This window comes from Salvia hispanica, chromosome 3, assembly GCF_029641045.1.
Source record: "Salvia hispanica isolate PSC_SH4W2 chromosome 3, Shi_PSC_v1, whole genome shotgun sequence".
Lineage (NCBI taxonomy): Eukaryota > Viridiplantae > Streptophyta > Magnoliopsida > Lamiales > Lamiaceae > Salvia > Salvia hispanica.
The window spans coordinates 30,043,835-30,059,638 of record NC_142694.1 but is presented as its reverse complement, the minus strand read 5'-3'; the positions used below and the strand labels follow the sequence as shown (position 1 = coordinate 30,059,638).

Below are 15,804 nucleotides of genomic sequence, written 5' to 3'. Positions count from 1 at the left end.
TTTAAAATAAAATAAGTAATCGTTTTAAAGGTAAATTAAGCTCTCGCAACTTATTGGCCATCAATTACAATTAATGCACAATACATACCCACAGACCACATTCGTCACTGATTTATAAATGGAAGATAAGTAACATACTAATAACTCTCCAAAAGTATTTGCCTAAAATCCCTAAATTTGATGCTGACATTGAATAATACTCTAGTATTGTACTCCCTCTCTCCCGTTCCAATTAAATTGAGACACTTTATTATAGATACATATATTAAGAAATTGTATTGAATAAATTAAATGATAGTAATAAAATAAAATAATATAGGAGAGAAAGAAAAAGTAGAAGAGATAAGAGCGCGTAGAGTTGGTGATGGATTAAGTAGTGATTAGATGTTTTGCTTTTTATATAAAAAAAATGACTCAACTTTGTAATTGGGACGTCCCAAAAAGAAATATGACTCAACTTAGTCGGGACGAAGAGAGTATAATTATGAGTCCACGTAGGCAATTTGTGTCCTCCATCTAGCTTCAAATTTTGGAATTATCTCCTTATTTTATTATATGAATATACCTAGAAAAGAGAGGAACCATAAAAATAAATAAAATAAGTTGACGATACCTAGATATCATATCAATATATCATGCACCATATATTCACGACTTCTAAAATAGTTTGATTTAACACATTTCGAAATAAATCTAGATACATGATGCAACATTCAAATTATAAAACAAAAAACTCATATTTCGTCCTCAAAAAATAGATTAATTTTACTCCATTATTTTGTATCATCCCACAAAATTAGACCAAATCTATGTTTTTAACCATTACACACGACACTAATAATGAGGACCATAAAATCCACTAACACTATTTCCACTATTTTCCCCCCTATTTCTTACTCTACTTTTTAAAGTTTTTTCATCTCTCTTACTCTAACAATTGCACAATTAAAACCGTGTCATTTACAAGTTTATCTATTTTTTTTATGGAGGAGTATAACTTCTGCGTGTAATGTGATGCAACAGTTAAACAACATCATTTTAGTATAATGCAAATAATTTTATCCAATGTGATTAATAACGACTATGAATTAATTTAAATGCGTATACTACTATTTTAATTAAAATAATGTTTTAGTAGTACTAGTAAATACGAGAATAGGTCTAAAAAATTTGTAACATTTGATGTACTTATAAGATAGTTAGCAATTAAAACATGTGAATAAGCCTTGGAACCAACTTTATAAATTCTCCGTCCTTCCCATCATACAAATTTCAACCACTTCCATTCTCCATTCTTCCCAGCATACCTTCATTTAATGCCTAATTTTGAAGAAATGTTGATGATGAGCTACATCATAAATGGAGTTTTGTTAAAGCTCATCCACAAATTATATGTAGCTCTTTTTACTTGTATCTTTGCTTTAGGTTCGTCTTTTATCGTTTTGCTCTTCAACGATGCCTATGATATATGTTTCTCACATTAAACAAAATCTAAAACTAATTGCAGGCGGAGCTGCAGTGGGGGCGATTACCGGTGCAATAGAAGGGCATAGGACGGAAACCGGCCTCTCGCGTGGCTTCATTATCGGAGCTTTGGTGGGGGCCGTCACCGGCGTCCAATTGATGGACCTTGTCCTAAATGGAGACCCTTTACCTAAGGTTAGAAAATCATAATTTGGAAATCCTAATTTAAATGTCAATTCTTCAGATTCATTTTTAGTTGTGTTCCACAAAATATTTGTTATTTGACAACAATCATTTATAGATTACAACATGTCATTGTAAGGTGAATATATTTGGGATGTACTAGTGTGCAATAGATGAGAAAGGAGAGTGGAAATGGACCTTAGAGAATTTTGCACCAATTAAAACATGTTATCCAAAGTTGTGGAGCAATAATTAATAGAGATATTGATATCTAAAATTATAAATTTCGACTGAAATTTGGTATTTTCCAAAAATTTTATGGTCGGTCCCAAAAATCATCTATTTAGGATTTGTAGTGAATTTTCCAAGAATCATTTTTTTTACTTATGGTAAATTCACGATAAGGAATAATAAGTTTATAATTTTCGTACCAAATTTTAACTTCATGAAAATACTAAATTGGGACAAAATTAACTTTACTATGTCTCCTAATTAAATTATTTGGTACACATACTAAGCTTTATTTGACAATTCATACTAATTAGAAGCATGAATATGCTCACTGAATAAAAAAAATTATAGTAGTAAAACTTGTAAAATATTTGATCACACACATTTGAGAAATGATAAAGAAAAATTGAATCAAAACTAATGGTTTATAATATCACAAACTTTGACTTAATTTGATAATTTACATTAATTCAAAATTTGAGAAAAAATTCATAAACTTATTGCATGTAAGAAAAAATTGATTTTGTGGTAAATTTACTACAAGATCTAAGTTCATGATTCTTACTACCAACATCAAAATACATGGTTAATACTAAATTTCGACCAATATTTTTGATTTTATGTAGACTAATACCCCCAATTATTATAACTTCATTTATGGCTAATCTTCAAATTTGGAACAAATCTTTTTACACCAACTTGCTCAATTCTTACCGAATTTGGGTAAACACTATTCACTTACCAAATCTGTAGAAACTCCGCTTTATATAGTTCTAAACTATTGAAAAAAAATAACATTTCTAATTTGTTTACCCTCATTGAGTGTGATTAGTGAATCTAGTTGACATTTTATATCAAAAAATGTAGCTAGGTTGAATTAGACTTCCAATAAAAGACTAGCTGACCGATGTGCCTTGTTTGGTTTGCTTAGTTTGAAAAGGCTAAAGATTGTTAATTATTTACAGATGGCATTAATACGAAGTGTGATCAATGGAAATGTATTTAGGGAATGGGTCTGCCCTGAACTCCTAAAAGCCTACCACTGGCAGGTAATGCATTTCTCCCAATCTAGTCTACATTTCCATTTTGTTTCTTCGAGGGATATTAGTCTTAAAAACCCTAAATTTTGACCGATATCTGATTTTTTTTCACGAACTTGAAATATAAAATTTTCTACATACTTTGATTTGTGTAGCTAGCGTAAAACCGCATAGCCTGGATTATAAATGAAACGACATCGCTCCGCCGCCCTAGTTCTTGAATGCGATGCTGAATAAATACGTGTCTAATATGATAAAATGTGCCTCACAAATCAGTGAGATTTGAAGAAAGCCAATCACGAGAAATTGGCAACAGTATTTAAGTTTGTGATATTTAAGACCACTTTCAAAGTTATGAAAAATATCAAACTTCATCCAAAATTACATGGTTTTCAAGAGCAATATCCCTTTCTGTAGTGAGCAAATGTGCATATTTGCCTTTTTCAAATTTGGGATTTTGATACAGATGAGCGCTGTGGAGACAAGCACAAGCATTGATGAATTTTCAGACATCTTTGATGTTGATACATCAAGTGGACTATCACAAGATTGTATCAAACAAATACTACCAATTTTCAACTTCAATGATACCACTTGTTATTCAGATAATAGGTGCACAGTTTGCTTACAGGTAAACTAATTTCAATTTCATATTAGAGGGAACATTATTTTTGGTCCGCAAACATTACCAAGGTATGAATTTTGGTCCGTAACATTTGACAATATCTTATGAGTCCATTAATTTTGATGTAATATCATTTGATTTATCTCTGATAATTATTTTTGCCCCTTTCTTCCTTTTTTTCTCTCTTCTTCCCCATTTTTTCCTTCTCTTTCAATAAAGGGCAAAAAATATTAAAAGAGATAAATTAAATATAAATATTTTAATAAAAAAGAGAGAATAAATAGACTGAAATGCCCTTCACGGGCCTGAGGGTTTTTTCATGCAAAAAAGTTTGAATTAGTGAGAAGGTAGCTCAAATGATATTATATCGGAGTTAATAGGCCTTAGAAGATCTTTTCAAATGTTACGGACCAACATTCATAAGTTCGTGGATTAAAAAAAAATGTTCCCTCTTCATTTTATATATTACAATCTTGTACTTATAAAATAAACAATGTAAATGTTAGTAGAAAATAAAGAATGGACAAGTGGGGAGGTGGCTTCCAAAGTGTAAGCATACATTCCACGTTGAGTGCATAGATGGATGGCTAATGAGGCAACCCAGATGCCCAATATGCAGGACCCATGTTTCCTAATCCTAATCCTAATCCTCCATTAATACATATTATCTTCTCTATTCCTATAGATTTTGCTACCTATACTATTGTGCATATCGCATATACTCTTATTTTTGTACCATAATGTATGTCTAATCGATACAAATGATCAAGAGGTAGCAATCATAGTTCATATCTTATGTAACTTAAAAATGTAAGCAGATATATGTTATTGTGACACTTCATGTATAGTCATGTGAATGGGAAGACCTTATTTGCGGCAGCAAAGAAAGGAACTGAATTTTCTAACACGAAACTGGATAAAATTGAATAGATCGTCAGTACTATAACCTCTACGATGGCAATCAAAAGTTTTTGATACATTCTCCCACAATTGTAGTGACTGTAGATGCGAAAATGTGACTCACATTGGTGATGGCAATCAAAAGTTTTTGATACATTCTCCCACAATTGTAGTGACTGTAGATGCGAAAATGTGACTCACATTGGTGGTTGCCATGTTCCCGGTCGGAATGATTCGCCAGATCCGGTAGGCTCTGACGACCTGAAACCCAACTCAGCCAAGTTAACATGGAGAAACTACCTTACCATCTTTTTTAATTACAATCTAGTTAAGGATGTCTTAAAATCAAATAACTTACTCCGGCTCTTCTTTCTTCTCGCCTGATCCTTCGAAGGCCTTATTGCTGCAATTACAATGTGTGATTGATGTTATTCAAGACCACGATAATAAGACTTGAAAGTTTTAATTAACTTAGGTTTGAATACTAACCTCTTGGCATCAATTTTGGTACCTGTCAAGGAAATAACACCACCATTAAACACAAAATCATACTACAAAATGCAGTGGGAATCAGGAAATGACACTCGTGTATAGGAAATAGTAAACACAGGTCCGCTTGGCCTCCTTGAATAATATAAGACTATAAGTACTGTGTAATGATAAAAAGGAAACTCCGAGAAAACTCATGCTCATTACGTTAAGTAATGGGTGAGTTCTGCATTTTAATGCTGCTATACTAAAATGGAGCTGATAATTTGCTAAAGAACACATCAAGTGAGATATGAATCCATTGGAGACGTTGACTAGTAATCTTGCTTTATCTTATGATAACGATTAATGAATGAGGAATTGATGGCATTATTGACAATTAATATCATTAAATTAAGAATAAATTAGTGACCGATTTGTGTCCTGAATTAATTAGAATTTGATTTGAATCAATTGGAGCAAGTATTGTGAGATTCTTGTCTTGTGAATTCCTATGTATTCTATAGGAGGATTTGAAGATTGAATCCAAGAGTGATCAATTTGTTGGCGGTGTAAACCGTAGGCCTTGGTGAGAGGATTAGTTTGGCCAATTCGGAAGGTTGTTTCTTTCACTATTTCAAGTCAATTTATATCCATTCAAGTTCTTATTCAAAGGTATTCTCTTCATCCTTTCACTTAAAGCTCTGCCACTGCCTTCTCTAATCCATCGAGTCGTTGTTCAATGTTGTGGGGGTTTTACCATGATCGGATCCATGTTCACCGCATCAATTGATATGGAGTGAAAGAAATGAAGAGAATATCTTTGAATAAGAACTTGAATGCATATAAATTAACTTGAAATAGTGCAAAAGAAACAATCATCCGAAGTGGCCCTACTAATCCTCTCACCGAGGCGTATGGTTTACACTGCCAACAAATTGATCACTCTTGGATAAATTCTTCACAATCCTCCTATAGAATATATAGGAGTTTATAAGACAGGAATCCCACAATATTTACCCTAATTCATTCAAATCAAATACTAATTTATTCCTAATTAATTCAATTCATGACACAAATCAGTCACTAATTTATTCTTCTTAAGTTAAAGATATTAAAGGATAATAATTGTCAACAATCTGTCAATAATGCCATGAATTCCTCATTCATTAATCCATATCAGTTGGGCAAATCATATCTCCTATATAGTGAATCTTAATATTCTTCCCTAAGCAGAGGCATTGGCAGCAATAACTTGATAGAAAGGATAAACATACAGTATAATACTTGCATTCAACATTCTAAATAATAACAGAAATTAACAGTAAGCACTACAAAAATTAAGTATAACATGTGAAAGCATGTAACCTGATCATTTGAACTTAATGCTCCTCTAGGCAAAAGAAGAAGCTACTGACACATACTGGTGAAGGAATTACTATGATTTAGTTACATATCGCATGATGTTATTTATTAGTATATCAAAGATAAATATTTTCATATTAGAAACTCTAATTTGCTGCCATTACGATATGATACAGATATGTAACCAGGAAAGCATCAACTAATTCAAAGTAGAGAGCATTTCATACCTTCTGAATCAGTAGGAAACTGTTGGATAAAACTTTTCAAGTCAGGACCAGCAGTTTTTCCTATTACCATACACATTCAAACAAGTAGGCTCATAAATCATAAAACTCTTATGGCAGCTTTTTCTCATTCATATTTGAGTATAAGTAGGTGGACAACTCACCAATTTTGGGGGCTTTTCCTTCCCTAGCTTTCCTTTCCTCTTCTTCCTTTTTGAGGACTGGTATCAAACACAAACAACTAAGGGTTTATTCTAAATAGTAGTAGTAGAAAATAACCAACATAATAACACTCTTCTGTCCCATTGAAAATGAAACGTTTTCCTTTTTGGGTTGTCATATTAAAAATGAAACGTTTCCTAAAATGGAATCAACACCTTCTCTACTTTTTCATCTCTCTTACTTTACTCTCTCTTCATTATCTCACAAAACATCAGTAGACAAAATCTTGTGCCAAAAACCAAATGTTTCATATTTATTGGCGGAGGGAGTATGAAACAACAATGAGTACTCTCTTACTGAATCCTCAACAGTAATATTTGTACATAGAATTATAGGACATATGTTCTCTATTCTAGTGGAAGGTAGAAATAATACGATACAATCCCAGTACACTATGGTAGCATGTTGATTGCTAATCTGGACGTACTCAACAATGAAGAGAAAGTAAGAACAATGGGAAAAAAATCAAAGTGTACCAAGGACAAATTAGGTTTTTATAAGCCAAAACTTTTATGAGACGGTAATAAGGAATACTCCAAGGATGATCTCTTGTAGTAGTTCTCGTTGTACATATTTGAGAAACCAGAGTCATTATTAAGCATTCAAGTAGGAGGAATCTAATCGAAAGTAAAGATTATGATCAAATATGAAAACTAACACTTACGAGCAACATTCATTTTAAAGATTATGATCAAATATGAATACTAATACTTACGAGCAACATTCATTTTAACTTGTTCCCTCCTAGCCTCCAGCAGAGCCATTTCCTGTAAAGTAAGCCAAACAATTAGTATCATTTTTCTCAGACCAATTGCATTTGTTGGCATAGATATTTGCAAAATGTAAGATACAAATGTAAGCCTGTTCAAGTTCACTGATGCAGTGATGTTTAATGTGCACAAAACTGCTACAGCTATTGTTACTCATCAGACAAAAAAAAGGGGAAAATAACTTGAATCTTACTTCTATCTCCACATGTTTGACAGATTGAGTAGGGCATAAAGGTCAGTAATTTTATACGTATCTTTAAACCCATATGACCTAAATTCTGGATGTTTAAATCACAACTAAGCCAATAGGAAATAAGGGTCTAAAAAGAATGAATAAGTAAATGACCATCGCTTAAGATATCAGTGAAATGTATTTTCATCAAGAATTGATGCTGACTCATCAAGAATTATCAAAGTTGACCACCTTAAGTATGTAGCCGTGCAGGATAGGGTATTTTGAAATAAAGCAATTAGAAGAATACAACAAAGTTCAGATTTACTCCCTACATCAACAATCTATCAAATGCAACACAACTGAGTTGGAATACACTTCCCTAAAAAAGTTATGAAGGGCTTGCATTAAGTAGATAAATAAAAGTATTTTCGGCCGGCCTATACTGGAATGTAGGAATTCAAATAACATCAAATATTGTTGCACATGGGATGCCACATCCTCTACAGAAGAATGATGAATGTCTGTCATACCTCTGGTGTTGGAGCTATTTTACGCTGCCCATTCAGCCAACATATCCATTCAACTACAACAAAACTATTGAAACATAAATAATTACCAATTACAAAGAAAGATATGCCATGTGAATGAGAAACACCAATAAATAAAACATAGTCCTGTTTTGTGCATGAATCAACTCTTGTTGCAAGAATTGGTGGTATCTAATTTTCACTAATGTATGACGGAATTCTGATTTAACACGTGTGCCACCACAACTTCCTCATTCTCTAATCTCTATAGGGTTCAAAGAAAACCAAAGGATAAAAAATAACTCTGGCACTGAAAAACATATTGAAAATTAATTAGAATCCTAAATCAGTAAAGCGCCAAAATAAGTGGTTCTGCCATTTGAAACATAATGAGTGCCGCAAACCAAAAGAGCCTTAAACTTAACCAATGATTTATAATAAGCATAACCAGGAACCAGTGAGCATTTTAATAACTCAAATGCGTTAAATTAAGGAATATGAAACATACCCGGAATGGACGTGGGATCCTGGTCTCCTTTAAACTTTACCCACCTTTTCTCCTTCACTGATGAATACAAAGTATGAACAAGCAAAAATTTGCATTAAAGCAAATACTCAAATAGCTCAAAATCTGTTGTTTACGCACCAAAATTTCACAAGCTGAGCAAGAGTCTAGAATGCTTAGAAAAAGATTTTAAATGACAATAAGGCTTGGAACAAGTGAATGAAATGCTACTACAATTATCTGGGTATAGGAAGATATAAATACAAGGAATCAATGTAAACCGAGTTATCATCCAAGTTAGAAACATCAAATAAGAAAAAACATGAAATATTCAAAGATACAAAAACTAAAAGCTGCGCAGCATCTAATCCAGAACAGCTAAAACAAACAAAAAACTACAACATGATAATTGAAACACACTGAAACAAAACAAAAAAAGAAGCATGATCTTAATATTATCAGGCAAATTGATGTAAGCAGAATCCAGTAAAAAAGATGGGAGCACTCACTTATACCGTCGATTTCCTCAATCCTGGTGAAGTATTTATTGCCGGTTTTGTCCATTCCGACGAATGATCGATTGCTGAACAGGCCTACGACCCTCGTCCACAGCCGCGACATTTTGAGCCCTTTTATTTCACTTCAAAATGCTTCCACGTTAGTTTGATCAATGAGAAAGCGCGCCAAAAAGGAAGGGTAACGTAAAATGATAGAGAACTTAAGCAGAAGAGACTCGTGTTAATTGATCGGCAGCAACCAAATGGAGAGTTTCTCAGACAAAATGCAGTCTGCTTCGAATTAGGGCAATATCATGGAAAGACGAAGAGTTCACCTCAATATTTGAAATTAGAATATAAAAATATGATATTTTTTTTAAATTGTTAATTAAAATTGAAATCAATGGTGGCCCTGCCACCATTTGGGCATGCCCAACAAACTTGACCCTACTCATGAAAACTTGGCCACCACAATGGTAGCCCTTCGGGTCACCATTTTTTTTATATTTGAACAATTAAAATTATTTTCATACATTTTTGTTATATTTTAATATTACTAGAATAAAAATTATATGCCTATAATAATTTAAAAAATGCATACTTTAAATGTGTTCAAATTTGAAACCAAATTTTCGTCGTATTATAGATAGGATAAAATTATACAACGAAATCTTTTTAAATACAATTAAAAAAAATGATGCACACCGCCCGTCTGCGACCCTTCGCCCCACCCCAACTTCGACCTCAGTCGAATAATGAGGTCGTAGAAGAATCTCTTGGTCTCCGGATCAGTTGACTTCTCGTACAAGGCCAAATTCTCCGAAAGTTGCTTCATCATCTGGACCTCTAGGGTATGAGTCAAAGCCACCCTCGGTGTTGAGGGCACTGTTGTAGAGGTCGCAGCGGAGAATTGAGAGCCGGTTCTAGATTCTCGGATTGCGGCACGCTGGCCCTGCGGACGTGGGCGCCGAGAGAGTCTGGAGGGGGGCTCCTCCTCCGAAGCATCATCGTTCAGATCGAAGGCGCGTGAGTCACTATTACTGTTGTAGTTGCCGGCGACGCCCAGTCTAGTCCGCTTCGGTCCAGAGACAAGATCTTTGTCGATCAGGGTCCTGAATTTCGGACAGTCTCGCAAAACGAGGTATTCGTCCCGGTAGGTAAACTTCGGCCACGAGTCAGTATTGTACAACTGATACGACAACGCTCGTACGTCGGCTTCGGTGCGGCCGCTCTCAGCAAGGCGGAGTTGGGTCTCGTATATGCCACTGAACCTCTTCAACGCTTTAGTAATCCTTCCGAACTTCTTCCGGATTTGGCTAGCTGTACGCTCGACACTCCCATCTGGTTTGAATTCGTTGTACACGTCGAGAATGCGATTCCAAAAGCAAACGTCGGTATGATCCGTACCGATTATAGAATCGGTCGTGACCGCTGACCGGGCTCTCGCTACAGCAAGGGATTCTTCATTGCTGTAGTATGTCGACCGCCGGCCTCCACTGCCGCCGCCACCGCGTCCGCCTCCACCGCGTCGCCCACCACTTCGGCCGCCACCTCTTCCGGTCCCCTGCTCTCCTTGGCGGCTGGCGCCTCGACCACCCCCGCCGCTTCGCCCCCCACCATTGCCGCCGCTTCGCCCCCCACCATTGCCGCTATTTCGCCCACCTCCGCCGCCGTTTCGCCCCCCAACGCCTTGACTTCGCCCGCGACGGCCTTGAGTACCGGACATCGGGGTCTCTGGTGGTGTTCCCATCAACTGTTCCAACGTGAATCTATCAGATTCAGACAGAGGGGATTGAGTGTATTGGAATTGGGAGGATTGGAATTGCTGAGAAGGGTTGTTGATCGCGTCCATATTGGGCCGGTAGTCGTTGAACCCCGATTGGGGACGACCCACGTTCCTTTGCGGCTGAGAGGAGGACTGACATCGGAGTTGGGGCGTCTGTTGTCACGGCGGCGGCGATTGTGGACTCCACAGGTGGGTTGGAGGGGGGGGTCGGACTCGATCTCCACGGTTGGGAAGACGAAAAATTGCCAAATCCCGATTCTCCATAGCCGGGAGAATCATCTCCACCTTGCATTTTGTAGACTTTGAAAATGGTAGAGATTGAAATTAGGGTTTAGAATTGAAAAAGATAAAAAAAATGCGAGGAATAGAGTATTTATAAAAACAATTTTCGAAATAAATAAAATAAAATAAAATAAAATCTGACCAAGGGCCACGGCTCTCGGCCCTTGCAGTGGCGGGCCGAGCCGCGTGCCCAAGAGCCTCGGCCTGGCCGAGAGCTCGGCCATCGCTTGTCACCCCCAGGCACTGTCATCCTCTCGGCTCAGTAGTGGGGGGCCGCGCCCTGCCCAAGCCCGGGCCAAGGGCCGCGACCCTCCCACTGTGGACGCTCTCACAAGAGCAATGCCCTAGCCACATCTCAGTCTAAATTTCCTGCTGCAATATCATCATGCATTTTCCGCAGCCTAGTCATGCCCTAGCCTTCCCGCCCAGCCTATCCCTCTCATTTAAAATATTTTATCAAATTAATAACAAAAACGAAATTAATTGAAGTTTATTAAATATTAAAGAAATGAAGTGTAATAAGTTGTATATATAAAATGGAAATAACTAAATAAAAGAAAATGAAAAATCGTGTCAGCTCGGCGGTCAGTGTGCTAAGGTGGTGATGAATTTAGATCAACGACACTGCTAACCTATCCTGTTGGAGTTGCTTCCGAACTGGACTTGGCATCAGTAACCAACTTATTTGGTCGTTTCTCTCAATTTCACTCTCCCCATGACCGCTAAGGTGGTGATGATAAAACTACATCAGGCCAAAAATGTTAGGGAGCGTGGGACATCAATTTTTTTCACTAAGTTATATATCATGAAGATGATAGTCATCTTATCCTTCATCTCAAGCCAAAAGTGTTAGGGAGCGTGGGACTAATTGCACCAAATTTTTTCACTAAGTTATATATCATCTTCACTAATATAATAGTCATCTTCTCCTTCATCACATGATTCAAATCCAACAAGTTAATATCTTCAGTCTCTCCATCTTCATCTTTATCCAAAATAATATAAGTAGACTTGGAGTGTGAAGCATTTTCTCATGAATTTGTGTTGCTTTTAGTATTGTAAGATGGTTCCAACTAGAGGTGGGTAAACAGTTCTTCTCAGTTATTCGGTTAACCAAGAACCGAAACGAAACCGGTTGTACCGATAACCGAAACCGGTTGTACCGATAACCGAAATTCACGGTGTTCGGATCGGTACCAGTTTAGCATTTTTCTCAAAGTCAGTTATCGGTTATAACCAAAATTAAATTCAATTTTAATTTCAATTATATTTTTAATTAATAAATTTCTATAATACTTTTATACTTTTTAAACTTTCATATTTATATTACATTGATTTTGCACTGCTTTATATGGCGTCACAATAGAAAATGTAATTTACTTCCAAATTTTGTCAAAGTCTATTTTAATTTGTGTCACTATCTCTCAAAATCAACAAAATGCCTAAACATTATTTTAAAAATAAGATTTCTTAAAGTCAATAAAGTACCTAAACATTATTTTTAAAATAGGATATCCCTTTACTTAATTATCATAGAAAAGTTTTTAGATCAATTAAAGTTTAAACTTTTGAAGTGCTAAACAAATTTATGTATTACTAGGAAAAAGGATCAGTGGTGTCCCTGTGTCCTGTATGTTGAATCATTCTGGACGACAAGATCATCATCCCCTCATCCTACCTATTAACCATTCATTACTATCATCAATGTCACTTAGTAGTGTGTGATCAGTGGTATAGGATCCTCAAAAACTATGTCTTCACAAACACTAAGTTATTCAATCGTTCTTGTGTCAAACGATTCCTCTTTTTACTATGAATTTGTAAATGAAAAGGTAAAAATAACATGTACTATCAACTTCTTCACAAATATAAGCACATATATCATTTGCAAATTTGTCTAAATTTCAAGTCTTACATGTCGGAAAATACTCCAATTCCTCTCATAACCAGTTGCACTTAGGCTCAAGATTCGAATTGCAAATGTTTGCAAATTTGGTGCCTTAGATCCATAATGTTTCCACCATTCAGATGAAAAAAACAAGATATATAAATATTTAGCATATCAATCAAATAAATAGTTCAATGAAAAATATGATAATATTTACCAGGTGCCATTTGACTTCTATGTCGAATAGCTAAAGGAGTTCTGAAACAGGAGTCAACGTCCCGATACAAAGTCATTTCCTTTTTCATGATCTGATCTTGCATACTTATGTCCGAAACCAGCTTTAGAATACACTCGTGTTGGCCTTCTACAACCTTTGAACAAGTCAAAATACCGTGCACATCTGAATAAAAGACTGTAATGACCTGTAACATGCAATGGTTTGTATGGTTTGTTATTTGATCCATCTAGGGTCAACTATCAAATGCTCTCTTAAACTTAAAAATTGTGTTCCTTTCCATTGAATGACTTGGAAATGGTCTATTTACAACAATCCACAGCCTCATAATATACCCCATTGCGGGGCTCTTTATCATGTTTTCATGTTCATTTGTGATTTTATTCTTTCCCAAATCTCTGCTCTCAATTCTCCCACTCTCGGTTTTACAGAGTGATTTCTGTCGTTTGGATTTCTATTTGAAAAAGAGGAGTTAAGAGCTGGCGTAGGGCGTTCGGGATTGAAGCTATAGGGTGAGCTCACAGCTGAAGTCCTTAGGGATTTATGTCGTTTGGATTTTTGTTTAAAGAGAGGGGTCCAGTCGTCCAGAGTTGGGAGTTCAGAAGTGAAGTGGTTCAGTGAGCTCACAACTGAATTCCTTGTTGAGAGTCTTTGTTGACAAAATTTGGGGAGAATGTCGCCCGTTCCAACATGATTGGTCATTTTGTTGGAATAGGGTTTGCAGAGAAATTGGTCTTAAAAGCCATTAATGAAAATGGAAAAGGAAATCTTGACTCAATACTCAATTTGATCTTAACATTCTCGAAATGGACAGCTGGTCCGAAGATGAACTAGAAGACTGTTTGAAGGGAAATGATGGTTATAAATCAGAGAAGCACAAGATGTTGTTGTCGTTAGCAACATCTGGATCGTTGTTAGAGAGAGAAAGAAATTGTTGGACTTAGCAAACATGGGATATGCTCTGGAAGATGCGGAACTTACTTTGGAAAGATGGCCAGAAGCCCCGGTTGATGATTTGATTGAGATCATAGGTGTTGCTCAAACGGCTAGAGAGGAGGACTGCTACTTGCCTGAAGATGATCTAAAGCCAAAGCAAATTCTTAGTGGAGGCAACAAAAGCAAGAAGAGGAAACATTTTGAGATAAAGAAGAATGTGATTGAGGAGTCGATTCGCTTGCCCAATCCAATGATTGGATTTGACATTCACTCCATGCAGCCGCCAGAGCGTGTTCATCGTTCTCTGCCACTAGAAGCAAGAGGCCCCCCATACTTCTACTATGAGAATGTTGCCCTTACACCCAAGGGGGTCTGGGACACCATCTCGCGCTTCCTCTATGACATCGAGCCAGAGTTCATCGGCTCGAAGTTCTTCTCGGCCTACACAAGAAAGAGGGGCTACATCCACAATCTGCCCATCGAGAACCGGTTTCCCCTCGTACCTCTCCCACCCCTTACCATCCAACAGGATTTTCCTTTATCAAGAAGGTGGTGGCCTTCGTGGGATCCAAGAGACAAGATGAACTGCATCCAGACTGCTATAGCGAGTGCGAAGCTGACAGAGAGGATCCGCACTGCGCTGGAGAGGAGTGGAGAGGGTGACCCACTGGAAGCCATCCAGCGTTATGTCATGGAGCAGTGTCGAAAGTGGGACTTGGTGTGGGTGGGGCAGAACAAAGTTGCCCCTCTGGAGCAAGATGAGGTGGAGATGCTCTTGGGGTTCCCAAAGAACCACACGAGGGGCGGTGGGATCAGCCGAACAGACAGATACAAGTCCTTGGGAAATTTTTTCCAGGTCGACACTGTTCCCTCACGACGTCAATGTGTTGTCCCTCTTCTCCGGGATAGGTGAAGCAGAGGTGGCGCTCCACCGGCTCGGGATCAAACTGAAGAACGTCGTCTCCATCGAGAAATCCAAGGCGAACAGGGACATAGTGAGGAGTTGGTGGGAGAAACCAACCAGGCGGGTAGCCTGATAGATTTTGACGACGTGACATCGTTTGACGCTGCCAGAGTCGAGCAGATCATCGGTACCATCAGAAATTTCAATTTGGTGGTCGGAGGAAGCCCCTGCAACAATCTGGCAGGAAGCAACCGAGTCAGCAGAGATGGCCTTGAGGGTAAGGAGTCCTCTCTTTTTTATGATTATTTTCATATATTAGATTTAGTCAAATTTTATAGGCAGTAAGAGGTCGACTTCGATGTAAAATTAATTGGAATCGGATGAATTTGCACCTTGTTATTACTACAATTTGTTTTCTTTTTTTGATTAATGTGGTAAACAAAATTAATTATAAATAAATAAATAAATAAAAATATACCTCATTGCGGGCTTGCGCTCAACATTAACCATTCTCAACAACTCAACAAGAGAAGCCAATTTGAGTGCATAGACAATATGTCTCCAATACGCATCATCA

General features: G+C 36.9%; 2 protein-coding genes and 1 pseudogene across 3 annotated transcripts; 2 read left to right on the top strand and 1 right to left on the bottom strand.

Moving 5' to 3' along the window:
* Positions 1 to 1,316: 1,316 nt before the first annotated feature.
* LOC125209571 (NEP1-interacting protein-like 1) lies at positions 1,317 to 4,178 on the top strand. Its single transcript, XM_048109167.2, has 5 exons — positions 1,317 to 1,425; positions 1,508 to 1,659; positions 2,844 to 2,927; positions 3,385 to 3,549; positions 4,053 to 4,178. Exons 1-5 carry the CDS (start codon positions 1,317 to 1,319, stop codon positions 4,176 to 4,178), a joined length of 636 nt encoding a protein of 211 aa, XP_047965124.2.
* A 208-nt stretch (positions 4,179 to 4,386) lies between these two features.
* LOC125211477 (NADH:ubiquinone oxidoreductase, 17.2kDa subunit) lies at positions 4,387 to 9,535 on the bottom strand. 2 transcript variants are annotated; one of them, XM_048111293.2, is made up of 10 exons: positions 9,418 to 9,535; positions 9,209 to 9,339; positions 8,703 to 8,759; positions 8,198 to 8,250; positions 7,438 to 7,489; positions 6,665 to 6,721; positions 6,504 to 6,563; positions 4,933 to 4,954; positions 4,802 to 4,846; positions 4,387 to 4,704 (listed from the first exon to the last, which is right to left on the bottom strand). In XM_048111293.2, the coding sequence occupies exons 2-10, from the start codon at positions 9,318 to 9,320 to the stop codon at positions 4,641 to 4,643; spliced, it is 522 nt and encodes a 173-aa protein (XP_047967250.1). In that variant the 5' UTR covers positions 9,321 to 9,339; positions 9,418 to 9,535; the 3' UTR covers positions 4,387 to 4,640. The 2 variants fall into 2 exon arrangements, with proteins under 2 accessions (XP_047967250.1, XP_088923310.1); XM_089067184.1 differs by having other exon boundaries at positions 9,209 to 9,534.
* Positions 9,536 to 14,077: 4,542 nt separating this feature from the next.
* On the top strand, positions 14,078 to 15,572 carry LOC125209574 (DNA (cytosine-5)-methyltransferase DRM2 pseudogene; annotated as a pseudogene).
* Positions 15,573 to 15,804: the final 232 nt, after the last annotated feature.